Source organism: Microcaecilia unicolor, chromosome 2, assembly GCF_901765095.1.
Source record: "Microcaecilia unicolor chromosome 2, aMicUni1.1, whole genome shotgun sequence".
Taxonomy (NCBI): Eukaryota; Metazoa; Chordata; class Amphibia; order Gymnophiona; family Siphonopidae; genus Microcaecilia; species Microcaecilia unicolor.
The window spans coordinates 182341636-182361913 of NC_044032.1; the positions used below are offsets into that span (position 1 = coordinate 182341636).

At 43.6% G+C, this 20278-nt stretch overlaps 1 protein-coding gene across 4 annotated transcripts in view; it reads left to right on the plus strand.

Moving 5' to 3' along the window:
• SNCAIP (synuclein alpha interacting protein) overlaps positions 1 to 20028 on the plus strand; it is a 340141-nt gene extending 320113 nt beyond the window's left edge. For 3 of the 4 annotated variants that reach the window (XM_030193536.1, XM_030193539.1, XM_030193537.1), the window contains 3 exons: positions 3866 to 4928; positions 7733 to 7803; positions 18484 to 20028. In XM_030193536.1, coding sequence (XP_030049396.1) covers positions 3866 to 4928; positions 7733 to 7803; positions 18484 to 18568 — 1219 coding nt within the window. In that variant the 3' untranslated portion in view covers positions 18569 to 20028. The remainder of the gene's footprint in view (positions 1 to 3865; positions 4929 to 7732; positions 7804 to 18483) is intronic. The other variant, XM_030193538.1, reaches the window with a different exon arrangement.
• The last annotated feature ends 250 nt before the right edge of the window (positions 20029 to 20278 follow it).

Here is a 20278-nt window from a genome sequence, read left to right on the forward strand (position 1 = left end):
CCCTCCATCCAGCAACCCTCTTCTCCCCTTCTTCCACCATGTGCAGCAACCCTCCTCTCCCCTTCTTCCACCATGTCCAGCAACCCTCCTCTCCCCTTCCCTCCATCCAGCAACCCTCCTCTCCCCTTCTTCCACCATGTCCAGCAATCCTCCTCTCCCCTTCTTCCACCATGTGCAGCAACCCTCCTCTCCCCTTCCCTCCATCCAGCAACCCACCTCTCCCCTTCTTCCACCATGTGCAGCAACCCTCCTCTCCCCTTCTTCCACCATGTCCAGCAACCCTCCTCTTCCCTTCCCTCCATCAACCCTCCTCTCCCCTTCTTCCACCATGTCCAGCAACCCTCCTCTCCCCTTCCCTCCATCCAGCAACCCTCCTCTCCCCTTCTTCCACCATGTGCAGCAACCCTCCTCTCCCCTTCCCTCCATCCAGCAACCCTCCTCTCCCCTTCTTCCACCATGTGCAGCAACCCTCCTCTCCCCTTCTTCCACCATGTCCAGCAACCCTCCTCTCCCCTTCCCTCCATCCAGCAACCCTCCTCTCCACTTCTTCCACCATGTCCAGCAACCCTCCTCTCCCCTTCCCTCCATCCAGCAACCCTCCTCTCCCCTTCTTCCACCATGTGCAGCAACCCTCCTCTCCTCTCCCGTCTGCCCTGTTTCCTTCCTGCCCCCCCTCCCCCGCCGTACCTTTAAATATTATAGTTTTGCTGGAGTCGCGGGCAGCCGGCATTGAAGACATCGGCAGGCTTACACCGGTTCCAGCAGCCTTCCCTTCCCTCGTTGCAAGTCGGATGATGGCTCCGCCCTCGTAGAAACAGGAAATACGTCAGAAGAGGGCGGAGCCATCATCCGACTTGCAACGAGGGAAGGGAAGGCTGCTGGAACCGGCGTAAGCCTGCCGATGTCTTCAATGCCGGCTGCCCGCGACTCCAGCAAAACTGTAATATTTAAAGGTACAGCGGGCGGCGGCGGGGCAGTGGCGGGCTGGGGAGGCAGATGCGGGATCGGAGCTCAGCCTGCTCCCTCCGCTCCGCTGCCTCCACTGCTGGGTGGGCCTGAAACAAAACTGGGTGGGCCTGGGCCCACCCAGGCCCACCCGTGGCTACGCCCCTGATGCACATAACAAAGAAATTTTAACTGTATTCTACTCTGCACTGGCAACCAGTGTAACTATCTCAAAATTGGAGTAATATGTGTTACCCAAATTACACCTGATACCAACCTAGCAGCAGCATTTTAAACTAACTGCAATGCCCTAACCCTGGTCTTTGCCATTCCAAGATAAAGTTTAATTTAAACAACACTCAACAGCTATTACAGGAAAGAAAAAATGTTTTAATACATTGTAAGAGTGCAGGAGTAACGAGAAACTTTCTAAATGATATTCTGAATGATCTGCTGACGATGTTTAAAGAAATTTGACTCCAGCATCCCTGATGAAAGAATGAAACAGGATGCTCTGTTGGATGGCTCAGAAAGCAGCGATCGGTTAAATTCATAAAAACATTAAGATGTTTGCAACCTTTTGCTTTTTTTCTCTGGTGCCTTGACTTTGATTGATTTGGGATTAGCTTCTTTGAGAGCTTTATTCAGCAGACTAAACTGAACTGTGCACTCATAATTTTACAAAATAAATTCTCAAAAAGCTGGATTGGCCGCTGTCATGGACAGGATGCTGGGCTCGATGGACCCTTGGTCTTTTCCCAGTATGGCATTACTTATGTACTTATGCACACTTGACTATTATTATTGCACTGAGTTGCTGTGCTTAGAAATTATTCTTTAAAAAAAAAAAGGGTGTTGGGAAATATAGAGAAGCATGATAATGTATAGAGCATTTAAGTGAACCGAAGTCCAGCGTTCTCACTAACAGCTGGGCTTGGCTGTAAGAAATAGCCTATACTGAAAGTTTCTCATTACTCCTGCACTCTTATAATGTATTAAAACATTTTTTTATTTCCCGTAATAGCTGTTGAGTGTTGTTTAAATTAAATTATATAATATTTGGAGGAATTTATCTTTCCCATTGGGGTTTATAATCTCATTCCAATATAAAGAGCCTTGCAGTAGTCCAATCATGATAGCACCATATGAAAGGCATAACAATTAAAATCGCTAAAAAAATGTTAACAATCATGATTTTAAAGGGCCAGTACCATAAAAAAACAAAATGAAACTAAAAAGCCATAAAGAAAAGGTAAGACACATTTGTTAACTCTAACAATCACTGAAAAATACTCACAATGGTGAAACCATGATGGGGCAAGCTTGAGATTTTGCATCTGTTTATCTCAGCAAGCTTCCCCCAGTGAATACATTATTTGAGATTGGTACTATTTAATGCTATTAACTTTATCTACTATAATAAAAGGCACCCTCAACATTCTGAAGCTGACTCCATGGCTTCAGTGAAGGGTTCATAAGCTCGTAAGGGTGTAACCAGCCAACTCACCATCTCTCTCTGCCCCACCCTCGCGTCAAAACGTGATGACATCGAGGGCGGAGCAGTGAGAGCGAAGGGGTACGCCAACGCCACGTCACACGCATGACGGACAGACACAACACCAGGAGGCGAAGTTTATCCTGGTGAGTGCCCGTGGCTGTGTAAGCCCCCCGCCGTTGCCTGTCACTGGTGGACAGGAGAAGCAGTGTGTCGTTAGGTTGACAGCGATTAGCACCTCCCCCCCCAGCACCTCGGTAGAGACCTGTCTGAATTTTAAAATTTGTACGGAGGGGGCGTGGAACTGGAAGGGAGGGATGATGACAGTGGAACTGGGAGGGAGGGGGGACCCTGGAACTCGGTGGGAGGGAGAGAGGGAGGAGGGTGGGACCTTGGAAGGGGGGACCCAGGAACTGGGAGGGAGGGAGGGGAAGACCCTGGAACTCGGAGGGAGGGAGGACCCTGGAACTTGGAGGGAGGGGAGGGGGGACGACCCTGGAACTCAGAGGGAGGGAGGGGAGGTGACCCTGGAACTCAGAGGGAGGGGACGACGACCCTGGAACTCAGATGAAGGGAGGGAGGGAGGGGGATGACCCTGGCACTCGGACGGAGTGGGGGAACCCTGGCACACACTCTCATTCTCCACTCTCTCACAGTCACTCTCACACACACTCTCTCAAACATACACACTCCGAAGAAAATCTTGCTAGCGCACGTTTCATTTCTTTGAGAAATGGGCCTTTTTTACTAGTTTTTATATATTCCTGGAGCAAGGTGCTGGCTGGGTTTCATTGTATGTTTGTGTTTTGATTTTCTTATTGTTTCTAGGTGTGTCATATGTCCTTTTTTTAAAGACCTAATGCACCCGTGATGCAGGCAATTATTTGCTGAAACATGTTGGACTTTTCATTAACATATAAACACATTTTTTTAAATCTAAGGTTGCTTTTAATAAGCTTCATTTGGCTGGTCAACCACTGGTTGGTTCTTCTTGGCTGCTTTTTTAATTGTACAGATTTTGATAGGGCAAGGCCAGCAGGCTGGAGCCAGGGCTGCAGGACGGTGATTTTCAACTTTTGTTCAGTGAGGACATATCTGACAGATGACACTTGCATGTTTGACACATCGCACATATCACCCTTATTGACCTTTAATCTGACACTGTATAGCAGTTCTTATGAGTTAAATGTAAAACATGCTCTGCATCCACAAAAATACAGCCACCCCCTAACAAGTGCAGATCAGAATTAGGACATTTCTCCATGGAAGTCACCATACAAACAAAATATTCTAATTGTCATGTCATCCTGTTTGGATATAGCAGGTTCTCCTAGTTTACACACATAATAAGGGACTCGCTCTTGCCAAGTATAAAATGATTTGCAAACTTACTGTTCACACCTTTTATTCTTTCTGTGCCTTTAGTTCTCCTTCATCACCGTGTTCTGGTGGACATCAGCAGAAATTGTGTGATCCAGATGATACTTCCTTGCAGAAAAATAAACCAGGCAGTATCCAGGATGGAGTCCCAGCCCTTGGTAGTGCAGGAACCCCTGGTCGACTGCGGCCCAAAGCAAAAGATGAGGACTCGGACAAAATCCTACGCCAGCTGCTGGGGAAGGAGATTTCTGAGAATGTTTGCCCACAGAAGTTGTCGCTGGAGTTCCTGGAGGGTCAGGGATCATCTTGGAGTGGAAAGAGGATGCCTCCTGAGAAAAGAGAGCTCAAACTGGTCCGGCTGAGGCAACTCATGCAAAGGTCCCTTAGCGAGTCTGACACAGATTCTAACAATTCTGAGGACCAGAAGAACACTCCGACCAGGAAAGCTGAGAAACCCAGGCCACAGCCAATTGTTGAAAGCATGGAAAGCACCGAGAGTTTGCAGCTGATGATTAGGAAACACACATTAGAAGCTGCAGGGCGTCGCTTCCATTTCGGCACCAGGGCTTCAAAATCAGTAGATGGCCATAGCTCATCCCCTACTTCAGAGAACAGTGACCCAGACTTTGAAGCCCAGTACCAGGCAGGCAGTGTGTCTCGGAACCAAATTGCTGGAGATGCTTCTCAATCTACTGCTGACAGTGCCGCAGCCCAAAAAGCTGCTACAAGCCCCAAGAGTGCCCTTAAGTCCCCATCTTCAAAGCGCAGGACTTCTCAGAACTTAAAGCTTCGAGTCACCTTTGAAGAACCTGTGGTGCAGGTGGAACAGGTTGAGCCTGAACTAAGCCAAGAAAAGAACAAAGATGTTAGTAGTAAAGCCTCGCAGCAAGTTCAGCCAAACAGTGGAGATGCAGGGGAACCGCTTAAAAGACCATTTGGGACTTTTCGATCTATCATGGAGTCTTTGAGTGGTAATCAGAACAGCAACAATAACTGTCAGACGAATAATGTAAGCAAGACATCCACTCTACCTTTTACCTCTCTAGGAAGGAAAGCTGCAGATCCCAAGGCAAACCCAGTGACCTCGGCAAAAGCAAAGACTAAGGCAGTGAGTGCTTTTTAAGAACTAACAAAAAATAATTGGGGTTGGTGGGACAGTGTGTTTTTGCTTCCATGTCATAATAATAGCCTTGCACAGTTGTTGGGAACTACATCACATTTGTTGCTAGTACAGTCTGCATACCTTAAACCAGGCCTTGACAAATTTTCATTAAATCTAGGAGCCAACCCCAAAACTTAGGAGTCAGCAGTTGAGACCTCTCTCGCTTTTCCTTCCTCACCCCTCCAACATTGCAGTGAATTTTATTTTTTCTTGGTGGGGGGGGGGGGGGGGGACAGGATGGGAATCCACTGCCAGATCAGCAGTAGCTCTTTCAGAAACTGATTTACTAAGGCTCTTTTCCTATTCTATATCCTTAGGCAAAGAAACTTTAGTAAATCAGTTCCTCAAGATGCCTTTGCAAATTGAGCACTGCCTTGATAGGTGAAGCAGAGGCAACTGTCTCCTTGTTTCACATATCACCATGGCCTGAGTCCCTATCACAGTGTCTACATCTCTCTCATGCCCCCCCCCCTTCCAGCCTTCAGCTAGTCTCTCATGCACCCCCACTCCAGCCAGTCTCTCATGCCTCCCTTCCAGCCAGTCGCTCTCTCATATCCCCCGCCCCCTCTCATAGTCGCCAGCTTTTACCTCCCTATTTGCAGCGCTGCCTCTAAAATAGCTTTCCTGGCTCTGCACAATGATCCACATACTTGATCCGCACTGTGCAGGAAGTTCTGGAAGTCTTGCGGGACTGCGAGACTTCCTCAACATCTTGCATAGCGTGGCTCAAGAATGTGGAGAGCCCCTTGGTTGTACACAGCCAGAAAAGCCGTTTCAGAGGCAGTGCTGCAAACAGGGGGTAAAAAAAAAGCTTTCGGGAGTATGAAATCCTGGATGCAAGGGTGCAATTTCTAGGCGCCATGGCATCCTGGCACCCAGGATTTGTTGAGCCCTGCCTTAAACTATTCCTCTGAATTAGTGCAAAAACTAGACCATGGTCCTGGTTACAAAGCCCCGTTCCTTATTTTCATTCTATATTTGCTCAGTTTATGAAGCCTGACACAGCTGTGCTTCTTCCAGAGTTAATCTAGCTGATGAAATGAAGATTTGTGTTTTCTTGTTTTATTTTGCTTCTGACAAATAGGGAAATTGAATCTAATTGAAATAATGCAGAATATAAGACATTGAAATAATGCAGAATATAAGACACTGTATAATAAATAATGCTTAATGTTTGTGATTGGTGCTTGTAATCACAGAACAATAAAAAAATATGTGATTACCCTCATCTAGTTTTGTTCTGCAGAAACAAAAAAGTTAAAAACTGTGTAAGGCGGAACAAAATATTGTTCCAAGTCTTAGAGGAGATTTATTTGAGGTTACAGGCTTGGTATTCCCTTGAGGGTCCCTTTTACCAAGCTGTGGCCAAAGGGGGGGCCGGCACTGGTGGGAAGTCTCGCTTTCCGACAGGAAATGGCTGGCCAGCAAGTAAAGCACTTGCCGCGTGGCCATTTTGGGGGGGGGGGGGGGAGTCCGGCGGTAACCAGCAGTGTTCGGCACTGCTCAATTACTGCCAGGTACATTCCAACGCTACAAAAATAAATAAATAAATAAATAAATAAATAAATGTTTGTAGTGCCGGAAATGACGGCGCAATAGGGGTGGGTAGTACCACTGGGCTGCTGCGGTAGCCCAGTGGTACTTTCTGTATAGCGAGTGGTAAACCCGCATTGGGTTTACCGCTGCTTAGTAAAAGCAGCCTTTATTGTAATGCAAGAAAATAAGCTCCACAACAAGTATGGTTATTAGATGAAAATAAGATGTAGCCCCCATACCTCCCTCTCTGAGTAATGCTTCTATGTGGAATACAAAATTGATTGTTTACCACTCATGAATGGGTAGTTGATGCATGGACAAAAGGATGCTCATATACAGTATGGGCTATATTCCCAGAGCAACAGTAGGAACCATCCCATACTGTGACAGCTATATACTAGGGTCTCAGCAAGGATCTGTGTAGGAGCTAACTACTAGTAGCCATGACAGACTTCATTTTTTTTTTTTTTTTAGAAAGAAGCTATTTGCATTTTTTTAATTAAAACATTCAGTGGATCCAGAAGGAAAAGGGGGCAACTCCTCATGTAAGAACTGCTTTCAGAATACATTAAAACATTTCAGGAGTAGGGTGAGAAAAGAGTAGAAAGAATTTAAGCTTTTTGCTCAGCTAGTGAAGAAGCAGATTCAGTTGCTACAGACTTTTCACAGCTGGTAGGCGCTTAGGCCATGCTGTCAAAATGGAACCTCTGCTGCCAGTGAGAGAGGTAAGTTTAGTTGATAATCGCCTCTGCGGCAGAGAAAAGGATGAGAAGGAAAAAAGTAGATATAAGGGGAAGAGGGATGGTACGGGGCACTGGAAGAGAAGCAAAGAGGGAGAATGTGGAAGGGGAGACTCCACTTTGTCACATTACTCATTTTGTAGGCCACCGACTACCTCTTCATGAGATGAGTGTGCATGTGTTGTGTATACTAAGGTAAAATAGTGCCAGACTGCCACATTTGCATTTTCTGTCTCTCAGCTGTAATCATTGTCTCCCAGTAGCTAGAAGGACTGTGTCATTCTCAAATGAATCTCAGGTTATGTTAGCATGTATGGACACTTTTTACTTCTCACCTTCACTCCTCCACCACCAAAGTAAAACCCACCAGAATGCTGTAACCACTGACCACATGCTTGATTTCATGAACCACTGCATGCAGTGACTTGTTGCATGTTGTTTTACCTATTTCTTATGCATGTTGTTCTTCTCCAGGGGGCTAGTACCTATTGCACCAATCTCTCTTCTATTGCACTGATTGAGGACCAGCTGCATAACTATGCATGGTATGTGTCGATGCTGGTAGATTAAGTGTGATTTAATTCCCTGTTGTTATTTAAATTTTACATTCCATGTTATTTTTCTCTATCCATATCAAAGTATGTTTTCTGTCCCCAAGCACCAGAAAGACTTGTTGCCTCTAATAATCTGCATTCCGTTTTGGTTGACAGTGTGAGCAAGAGAGGTCATGCCTAAGTAATTTATCAGAATTGTTTGAAGACAGGAGTAAGCAGTGCTTTTTTTGTGCCGGTACGCACCGGTACAGCGTACAGGCACCTTTTTTCTGAGGTCCGCTCACCTGCCCGCTCCCTTCCATTCGTGCACCCGTGCTCCCTGCATTGAAATATTTTGTTTCCCCAAGTCGCAGCGAACCAGCAGTGAAAGCAGCAGGCAGGCAGACTCGCCTCCTTGTTGCTTCCCTTCCCTCTCAGCATCCCACCTTCCTCTGACGTAACTTCCTTTCCATGTGGGCGGGACATGCTAAGAGGGAAGGGAAGCGATGAGGATGCGAGCCTGCCTGCCTGCTGCTTTCACTGCCGCAACTTCAGGTAAACAAAATATTTCAACGCAGGGAGCACGGGTGCACGAACGGAAAGTCGGGGAGCTGAGGGTGGGCAGGTGGGGCTGGGGTTTGAACGATCTCGGGGGGAAGGTGGAGGCTGGGGCGAGTCAGTGGACATGGAAGGGAGGGGAGGATATGGGACAAAAGAGAATCGCTGGACATGGAAGGGAGGGGAGGACAGGGGAGAGAGGAGAATCGCTGGACATGGAAGGGAGGGCAGGGAAGAGAGAATTGCTGGACATGGATAGGAGGGGAGGGCAGGGGAAAGAGGAGAATCGCTGGACATGGATGAGAGGGGAAGGCAGGGAAGAGAGAAATGCTGAACATGGATAGGAGGGGAGGGCAGGGGAGAGAGGAGAATCGCTGGACATGGATGAGAGGGGAAGGCAGGGAAGAGAGAAATGCTGGACATGGATAAGAAGGGAAGGCAGGGAAGAGAGAATCGCTGGACATGGATGGGAAGGGAGGGCAGAGGAGAGAGGAGACATGCTGGACATGGATGGGAGGGGAGGGGAGGGGAGAGAGGAGAATCACTGGACATGGATGGGAGGGCAGGGCAGGGGACAGAGGAGAATCTCTGGACATGGATGAGAGGGGAGGGCAGGGGAGAGAGATTCGCTGGACTTGGATGGAAGGGGAGGGCAGAGGAGAGGAGAATCGTTGGACGTGGATGACAGAGGAGGGGAGGGGAGAGAGGAGAATCGCTGGACATGGATGGCAGGGGAAGACGGGATAGAGGAGAATCGCTGGACATGGGAGGGGAGGGCAGAGGAGAGAGGAGACATGCTGGACATGGATGGAGGGGAGGGAAGACAGGAAGGAGATGCACGTGGATGGGAGGGGAGGGCAGGGGAGAGAGGAGAAATTCTGGAAATTGATGGAGAGGAGAGCAGGAGATAGAGGAGAATTGCTGGACATGGATGGATGGAGGGGTTGGCGGGGAGAGAGGAGAAATGCTGGACTTGGATGGAGGAGAGGGGGGAGAGAATTATTGCTTTATATGGATACAGGGGAGGGAAGAGAGAGGAGAAATTCTGGACATGGATGGAGGGGAGGGGAGGAGAGAGTAGAAGTGCTGGACATGAATGGAGGGGAGGAAAGAAAAAAAGAAGATGCACATGGATGGAGATGAGGGAAAGGGAAGAGAGGAGAAAAACTGCACATGGATGGAGAAAATAGGTAAAAGCTGGATCCACGTTATACCTCCTCCAGTCAATTCCACGGAGGAGGACCCAGCTTTTACTTATGGATGTAGGGCAGGAAATGAAGAAGAAAGGAGGAAAGTAAAGAAATAAATGGAAAGGAAGCCCTGGAAATGGAGTTAAGAGAACAGTTAGATTGTAAGCTCTTTTTGAGCAGGGACTGTCTTTTCTTCATGTTCAGTTGTAAAGTGCTGCGTACGACTGGTAGCGCTACAGTAATGATTTATAGTAGTAGTAGTATAGCAGCAGAATCAGAGACTGGGACCAATATGGATAGAAAACAAAGTCACCAGACAACAAAGGTAGAAAAAAATCATTTTATTTTCATTTTAGTGTTTGGAATATGTCCAATTTGAGAATTTACATCTGCTGTCTTATTTTGCACTGGGTATACTGGAGCTGTAACAGCTTACAGAAATTATTTATAATGAAAAAAAATCACGGTGTATTTTTCTCCTATACTAGTATAATATTTTCAATGATGTCTGTTTATATGTGCTATGGCTGGTATAAGGGGTGTGGCTATCATAAGGGTGGAACCATATGTGATAACCCCGCCCATAATGAGTATCGGTACCTTTCTGCAAAAAAAGCACTGGGTGTAAGGCAGAAGTAAGCACATGGATAAACCAGTCAATATAGTATATTTGGATTTTTATAAGACATTTGCTAAGTTCCTTATGAGAGACTCTTTGGGAAATTAAAAAGTCAATGTGGATGAACTACTAGTTAAAAATTAGCAGGCAAAAAGGAAAGACTTTTTCAGTTTTCCCAATGGAAAAAGAAAAGTAATGGAGTGCCTCAGGGAGCGGTGTTGGGCCTGGTGCTATTTAACACTGATGTAGAAAAGAGAGGAAAAAGTGAAATGAGCAAATTTGCAGATAAGGCAAAAATATTCAAAATATTTAAAGCCCAAGCAAATTCTGAGGAACTGCTGAAGAGCCTTGTCAGATTAGAGAAGTGGGAATCAAAATGGCAGATGATATGTAATGTGTTGTATAATGGGATGAGATTTGCCTTTTTCACCAGTAGCTCAAGGTGAACTACATTAAGTTACAGTAGGATCTACAATCTAAGGGGCCCTTACATTAAGCTGCATTAGGTGCTAACACATGCCTAGTGCAGCTTAAAATGACATATGGCAGGATGCGCTCAGGCGTCCTGCAGTAAGTGCCAAATGTGTGTGCGCTAAAAAATATTTTAACATTTTGAAGGAGCATGTCTGGGGGGCAGAGAGTGAGCATTCCTGCACTAATAAGCACAGCTACATTACCATACGGTAACTGGTTAGCATAGGAATATTGCGTGGGCCCTTACCACCTACAAAGTGAATGGCGGTAAGTGCACACATACTAATTTTATTTTTAATGGCTGCATGCTAATGGCAGCATTAGCACATGACCATTAATAGAAAAATTAGAAAAAGGCCATTTTTACAGCTGCAGTAAAAATTACTTTAGCACACAGGAAAAGCCTGTGCAAGGGCATGTTAAGGCCACTTTTTACCGCAGCTTAGTAAAAGAGTCCCTAAGTTTTGTGCATGACATAATAGAAGACTAAGAGGCCCTTTTACTAAGTAGTGCTAAAACTGGCCTGCGCTAGGCCAAACCTGGGTCTTTCTCACACATTGTGGCTACTTTTACTACTGCCAGTAGATGTCTGATTTTTAACATTTCTGCATTAATGGCCACTCGCTAATTTTCCCATTAGTGCATGGCCATTAGCAAGTGAGCACTTACCAATGGTAGGTAGTAAGGGCTCATGCACTAATCCTGCACTAATCAGCACATAGCAATGCCCACATGCTAACCAATTAGCATAGCTGCGCCCACTCTCCGCCTTAGACACGCCCTCAGCACAAAAAAAATTTAATTCAATGGACAATTCAACAATAAGAATTCAGCAGTCCACTAAAACGATTGTCAGTATAACACCATCAAAGATTTCCTGTGCTGACGCTGTCACTTCAATGCGCTGTTCCAATACTAGAATTCTTTGATGGTGTTATTAACAATCGTTTTAGAAGATTGCTGCATTCTCATTGTTGAATTGTCCATTGAATTAAATTGTGTGACTCCTGAAGCAGGCGCTTTCAGCACTGAAATGCAGGTCTGCGTCTAGTCCATACAATTATTGTACATTTTAATAAACATGTGCCCTTGTGTTGGAAATTGATTTGTCTTTCCCCATTCTTTTTGTCTTTTTGGTTACAAATTTGGTGAACAGTATACTTCTCTCTTTCTCACACATTGCTTGCAACATTTACAGTCTATCTTATCTTCTTTGGCTAGGCTAACATACACATTTCCTCCCATATGCTTTGTTTCTCAAGGTCCTGTATAGTACATTCTGGTTCACAATTATAGATAACAAATAATATTACAGCTCTCATTAAAAGAAGAATTTAATAATTCTTCTTTATATGACTGACACAAATTCTCCATTTCTCCTTGGTCTCCTGCTGGACCTTTTCCACAGTAAAGAGTTATAGTGTTTATTCACATCTACTCATTCCACTCCACTCTGTATTTTATAGACCTCTATCATATTCCCCTCAGCCATCTCTTCTCCAGGCTGAAGAGCCTTAGCTGTTTAGTCTTTCTTCATAGGGAAGTCATCCCATCCCCTTTATCATTTTAATTGCCCTTCTCTGTACCTTTTCTAATTCCGCTATATGTTTTTGAAATGTGGTGGCCAAAATTACATACAGTATTCAAGGTGCAGTCGCGCCATGAGTGATACAAAGGCATTATAATATGGAATACTAGTGGAACCATGCCCGTTTCCTCAACAATGAAACAGGCCCTAGGAAGACTGACATGTAAGCTTTTTTTTTTCTCTCTCCCCTGCCCTCCCCTCCATGTCCAGCAATTCTTCCCTCTCCTCCCCTCCATGTTCAGCGATTCTCCTCTTCCCTGCCCTCCCACATGTGTCCCATGATTCTCTCCTCTACTGTGCTCCCATCCCATCCATGTCCATCAATTCTCCTCTGCCCTGCCCTCCCGTTCCCTTCCTTCCTCCCTCCCCTCGGTGTCCCGCGATTCTCTCCTCCCCTCAATTTGTACCTGAACATTCTCTGGCTGGCTGGCTGGCTGGCACTGGCTTCGGTTCCATTCATAACATCCCTCCTGACGTCAGTTCGCCTCCAGCGTTCCCTTCCCTCTCACAGTTCCGCCCTCTGACATCATTATGTCTTGACGCGAGGGCGGGACAGTGAGGGGGAATGGAACGCTGAAGGCTGGCTGACATCAGGAGATGTTACGAACCCAGGCAGCCAGACATGGAACGTTGGAGGTGCAAATTATTATATAGGATATTATAGAGCTTAGAAGTTGGTGTGGATGGGTAGATGGGATATACTGGTGGTAAGAGTGAGAGAGACCAGTTGGGAGCTCTGGAATTTATGATGGAAGAATAAAAGGGAATAGGAAGGACTTGGGAGACTGGGCATCCAAATGGCAAATGAACTTGAACAGACAAAGTGATGCACAAAGGGAAGAATAACCCAAATCATAGTTACTCAATGCTGGATTCCACATTAGAAGTCACCACCCAGGAAAAGATCTAGGGTTATACTAGACAATACCTTGAGATTTTCTGATTAGTGTGCAGCAGCAGGCAAGCAAGCAAAATAGCATCTCAAAAAACAGCAGAATGTGAAAAGGTACAGAGAAAGGTTCAGCTTGAAGAAGAAATGGCTGGGGTGAGATATGATAAGAGGTCTATAAAATCATAAGTGGAGTGGAAGGAGTAAATTGCAAATCAATTATTTATTTTTTCAAAAAGTACAAAGACTAGGGGATTTAAAAAAATCAAGTTACTAAACAGTACATTTAAAACAAATCACATAAGTTTATTTTATTTTATTTTTTACTCAGTGCATAGTTAACTCTGGAATTTGTTAGGGGAGGATGAGGTAGAAGCAGTTAATGTAGGTTTGAACAAATTCCTTGAAGAAAAGTCCATAAACTATTATTAAGGTAGACCCAAAGAAAACATTTTTTGCACCACATCATGCTGTTCTTTCTACTCTGTTTTTTTGCTTCTTCTGACTCTTCTAGGAGTAGCCTAGTGGTTAGTTCAACAGATTCTGATCCTGGGGAACTGGGTTTGATTCCCACAGCAGCTCCTTGTGACTCCGGGCAAGTCACTTAACCCTCCATTGCCCCTGGTACAAATAAGTACCCGTATATACTACGTAAACCGCTTTGAATGTAGTTGCAAAAAAAACCCCCACAGAAAGGCTGTATATCAAGTCCCATTCCCTTTCTATGGTTCCTCCTTTTTCTGGCTCCCCCTACCTTCCTTTTCATGTCTCTGCATCTTGATTATCTACTTCCTCCATACATCCTCTATTTCTTAGGCTCTTGATGGTAAGTCTCAGCCCTGGTTCTGATTTAACTGGAAGCCCAAAGGGAAAGGGACTGTGTTTTGGGGTGTTTTTTTTCTTTTTTGCAACTGCATTCAAAACGGTTTCCATAGTATATACAGGTACTTATTTGTACCTGGGGCAATGGAGGGTTAGGTGACTTGCCCAGAGTCACAAGGAGCTGTAGTGGGAATCGAACCCAGTTCCCCAGGATCAAAGTCCATTGCACTAACCACTAGGCTACTCCTCTACTCCAAGGAGCACAAGGAAGTTAGCCAAAGAACCACTCCTAAAGGAAGCAAGGAGAGCTGTGTAGCTGCAGAACTCTGACCTGGACTTATGCCAGCCTCAGCCATATATACAGGTGAAAAACACTCATTGGCTAATAAAAGGCATGTATGTATAAGAATGAAGTGGAGAAAGTTCACATGGTCTGTGGTGACTCCTCTATCTGCATGTTTCAAATATCGGGGGGGGGGGGGGGGGGTCAGGCCACAGTGATTTTTTTTGTGCTGAATGTCTCCAAAATATCTGCTTTTACAACAGTTGCTAATAGGAATTTGGCTCTTTTACCCTCCTGAGGACAAAAGAACCCATTTCTGAATGTTTCTCTTCTTTCTCTTTATATACTTTATAATGGGGATTACTAAGGAACATATGAGAACTCTCCAGAGTTACTGAGAGGAGGATTCTGAGGTGTTGTGGGTGGTAAAGGATCCAGCCCAAGGGGGTGGATTTTTGCTAAGTTGCAGAGGAAAATGTTTCTGGTTGTTGAATGACAGTAGGGGTGGAGTGTGATTTGGGCTGCCAGACAGGTTTCTCTCTCTTAGCCCCTGGTGTGATTTCATTGCTTTCCTATCTTAAATGGAGTGCCTTTCCTTTTCTAAAGTTAATGTATATTGTACACTGTTCTGCTCTGCTCAGTCTGTTAGAGCGGTTTATCAAATATTAATAAACTATAAACTATCCCTTTGACCTACAGAGCCTCCGATTTACAACTTTTTGTTTCAAAGACTTTCCATCTAAACTTTGAAGTACTAGTTAATTTCCCAGTCTTTGATCTCTACTCAATTGCCTAACTTCTGAAACTTAGATTGCAAATTAATTTATGTGCTTTTTGCCTCATTGCATGCGAAGTGCATTATGATAGCTTATGAACTGTATACCTGATAATTAATCTTGATAGATTCATTTGATATATATACTTTATTAAGAGATTTTTAAAAATAGCAATGAAATGCTTTAAGTAGATTCCACTGATTTTCCATAAAATGCTGTCCTCTTCACATAATACCTGGTTAACCCTTGAAACTCATTACCATAAGATGTACACAGGGTGCCAGGATGCTGCTGCTGCTGCTATTCTAATAGCACAATAGTATGATCTCTCACAGCCACACCATTGGAGGCAGACCACTGTCTTTTTCTTTGGATGGCTCCCACCCTATGGTCTGCAGGAAGTTCAGAGGGGGGCCTCTAGACTTCCCTGGAGTACCAGTTAACCCATTGACATGCTAGATTAAATCGGGTTTGGTGTATCTGGAAACCAGGACTGATAGAAAAATGTAAGGGTATGATTAGGAAATGGATAAAACTTATATATGTCCTACTCCTTATACACTTTCCCATATATGCACTTTGCTTCCTATTATCTTCGACGGGGATGCTGAATTGCAGGAGAGCCTTGATCTGACCAGGTATAACAATTCTGATCTTAACTTTTGCCAAACAAGAATTCAGGGCCTCAAATTTGAATCATAAACTCTGCAGGGTGTGACAGTTGCCTCAAGAAACTAAAATACATAATAGACTAATATAGTGGTACCCAAACGGTCAAATCAGCTATTCACATCCATGAAGTAAAAAGAGTATTGATAAGGCTCTGTGTATGGCTATAATCGTAAGTCCAAACCATGAAAACATTCCTCTTGTTAGCTACATACAACTGTTCCCAATACCATATGTAAAAGTAAAAATCAAATTACTTTAACATTCAGAAATGGTTATGGGTGGTGTACCCTTCCTGGCCAAACTACACTGGCTACCAGTTACTGAAAAAATAGCTTCAAGGCCCCATGCTTCATCTATCAAATTCTTTACGGCATCACATCTGGCCTGCTAACTACCATATCATCTCTGTGCCTTGTCGATTCTGTGTGCACTGTAATGTTTCTATGATCTATCTATTGTAAACTGCACTGAACCCTGCTCTAATTTAATTTGATTTGATTTGACTTACTGAAAGGAATCTGAAAGTTCTGAGATTGGAAATGGCTATCCAATAGCAAATTTCTTTTCATGAAGGTAGTGAGTCATAAGTAGGCCATGAAATACTCTCAGGCAGTCAGAAAGCTCCCTCAGTATTCCCTTGCCGCCTTCACCATGACCCATGCCAAATTCATGCCTGGATTATCTGTTGTAGCTTAGGGGTCCTTTCACTAAGGTTCACTGAAAAATGGCTTGCGGTAGTGGAGGCATGGGTTTTGGGTGCGCACCAATCCATTTTTCAGTTCGCCTGTAAAAAGGCCTTTTTTTTTTATTTTTGCCGAAAATGGACGTGCGACAAAATCAAATTGCCGGGCATCCATTTTGGATCTGCGACCTTACCGCCAGCCATTGACCTAGCGGTAAAGTCTCACCCGGTAACCAGGCGGTAATGACCTACATGCGCCAAATGCCACTTGGCGCGTGCCCGATACGCACGGCCGGAAATAAAAATTCTTTTTTTGCCGTGAGTATCGGATGCGTGCCAAAAGTGAAATTACTGCAAGAGCCACGCAGGAGCCGTGCAGTAACTCCATTTTGGCACCCGTTGGGCGCACGTAGATGCTTACGCGGCTTAGTAAAAGGGCCCCTTACCTAGCAAAACTCCAAATCATGGATAGCAGAAGTATAGTTTAGTGGATCGACTATGTTGATGGCTTTCAGGCCCTCAGCAAAGTCTCCCTAAATTTACTATAAGTGGTAACACTTATGTCTGAGTACATAGTATATTCTTAGATTGTTTTCTAACACTGTTTTATTATATTAATTCCAGTATAGCTAGAATGTTGAATGACATTAAGGATCTTGCACAGAAATTGAAGATAAAACCTTGAAATACATAGTGGGCCAACAAAGCTGTAAACTAAAAAAAAAAAAAAAAAATCAATCTACAAAGATTTTGGATACTTTTATGAGTTGCACCTGGATTGATAAAAGAGCATTTGAATTGTAGTTTTATTCAGCTCAATATTCAGTGGCAGTAGTGACTGTAATTTTTAAACACTGGCTGCAACACTGAATATATCCACCACTGGCTATGGCTATAGCTATAAGTGTAGTGGCTGAATATTGCTGCTTAGTGGTTTAAATTAGGGAAGCTTTTCTCTGGCATACATTAAACCACTTAGCTATGTGGATAGTGTTGAATACTGCTGCTATCCCTATAGCTGACTTTTCCACCCTTGCTCTGACCTAACTGTGCCCCATAGTGGTTATAGAGATTTTCAGTGGTGCTGTCTGGATAGTGCCACTGAAAATCCACAGATAGAGGACTTATACTTTTAGTGGTGGTTGCTAAACATATAGCTCCCTTTGTATATTGACTGAATCATTTTAGTTCATATCAAATAATTCAGCATTAAAAAAAAAACCACGACTAAAACTCAGTACTGTACAGTAAAATCCAAAATAAATTGCATACTCTAATAACAAATATGTGATAACTATTTTGATAAGTTCATTTCAACACAATACCAGGTGAGCAGAGAATGAGACAACGTATGGAATATTATCACGAGCCTCTAATTTTGTTCGCAAGGCACAAATTTGAGTGAAATGTTTTTTTCAAATTTGTACAAAAGAAAAAGTTGGTATCCAAACAGCAGAAAACGTTTATATTTCCTCAGTCATGCTTAAATGCTATAGATTATTGGGTCAATATTTAATCGCTGTGATCAGTGCCTTTTTTTTTAAATGTCAGCTGCATTGGTCAAAAGTATCTGGACAGTAAGTACTGCTATTCAGATTGTGGGCGGCACTGAATATCTGGATAACGTTGGCAACACTGAAACTTATCCGGATAGTGGCAGATTCAAACTACTATCCAGATAACTCATTCAGATAATTTAGGACAGCTTTTTATCTCTCCTAATTTTCTAGATTTCTAGATAAATTAGCTGGATAGCAGACTGAATATTGTCATTATCTGGATAAGTTCCAAAACCATCCACACTCTGCTCCAGCACTATCCACTCTGCAAGGACATTCAGAAAGGCACTAGTGCTGCTGAATATCTCACTCGGCAGCACTTATCTGGATGTTATCCAGCTAAGGGAAAAGTTAACAACATGAGTTATTTTACCACAAATCATGCTGTTTTAGCACAGGGACTAATTGTGGTAGCCCAGGTTAATGACTTCCCCCTTAAGTGTTTTTGAATATTGACCTGGGTGCATTCTTACTTCCAGTTAGCAACTATGATTCTGTTTGCTCTATTTCCTAAACTGTTTTATACCTGTGATGGGTAAGATTATTAAAAGCCATTTTCTTTCTTCTCCCCCACCCCCAGGTGTAATGTCATCAATGGAAGAATGAAGAATTCATTGATTAAAATAGATACAGAAGAAAGAGAGCTGCAGGAGTTTTTCCTCTAAATTGCATCTCCTGTTTTACTGCCTGAAAACGGATTTGAAATGCTTGCCATATGTCTTGGACAGCAGTAGAATGAGTGACATATTACTTTCACCAGCAGAAACAGAGCTTAGGATGCCTTAACTTTCTACTGCTATTAGACCAATAAAAAAAAAGGAAAACATTTTGATGAGAAACATTTGTACATGCCACTTGTTTGTAAGGTGTGCTATTTTAAAGGCACAATTGAAACTATAAAGATTTTTGAAGTTCTAATAACCTAAGAGACCTTCAGGATGGTCACCAAATGCGTTAACATTTTTGGTACATTACTGAGGCAGTTTTAAAACTTTCTGCCCAGGTGTATAGTCACATGCATGCCTTTTCTTTGAAAATTTCCTAAGATATGCAGAGTGGCCCACTGACTCTTGCAGCTACTTTATGTGAAGGTAAAATTTATGTGCAAAATAATGCACATAGATTTGAAAATATAATTTATGTGCTTTATTTTCTGATCAAACCCAATAAACCCCACCCCCAGAAATGGTTCCCCTATATGCAGCTAAAAGTGTACACGTTGTGAGACACACTACATGGTTTTTGCCACATTTAGGAAAGGGGGCAGTTTGAAAACTTAGCATTCGACTTGAGTAAATAAGTATGTATCTGGGCAGATGCCTCTGAAAATTGTCCTCTGTGGTCAAAATATTAAAAGGCATCTCCAAAAGTACAATAGTCTTTTATCTGTAGAAATTACCTTTTATAAACTTAACTGGCAATACCACACAGAGTACCAGTTTTATAACAGCATCTACACTCCAAGATGCTGTTATAGAATGCTAGCATAAACCCAAATGGACATGCCGAAATTTAGGCATGACCATTTATGCCAGCTCTATGACAGACATAAAAGGATGCACCTAAGTATGCCATGCACAGTGCATAACTTACAGTATTGTATAAGTTATGCACATATGATGGAGACATGCCCATGCATTGCCCCCTTGCAGTTATGCTCTATAGCATATGCGCACTACCTTAAAGAATGGCACCTACTGCACTTACATGCGTACCTGCAAATTTTGGCACCTCTAGTGCCGATAAGTGGCGAGTAACTGGTGGCGCCAAGTTGTAGGATTGCCCTGCCTGTATGTAAACTTATGTGTGTACAACTTATATGTACATGGAATAAGCAGGCTTGTGTGGAGGCATTCTCAGGGAGCAGGCTTGAAATGGTTTAGCCTTTACATGCATACTTTATAAAATATATGTGCGTAAAATAAACTGAGAAATTTGTGCATTCTAGATATTTTCCATAGGGTAATTTTCAAAGGAAAGTGTGTGCATACCTGTTATAAAATCACTCTTCCCCTGACACAGTATTATTAGTGTTACTCCTCAGTGACAGTCTACACAAAAGACAGTAACGGCCAGATTCTATATATGGTGCCTGAAAACTCCATGTGGATTAAGTGTATTCTATAAGTGGTGCCTAGATTTAGGCGTGGTATATAGAATACGCCTAGTTGATATCACAGTGCTTTAAATTATGCGCATCCATTTACACCAAGGGAAATGTGGCATAAATACCAGTGAGTAGATCTAGTTGCAGAGGGGCATATTCTGTAACAATGCATGTAAATTTTGGAATGCCCACAAAATGCTCATTTCCCCATCCATAACCATGCCCTTTTTTGATTGCACACATTAGAATTTAGGTGCTGTGCATTACA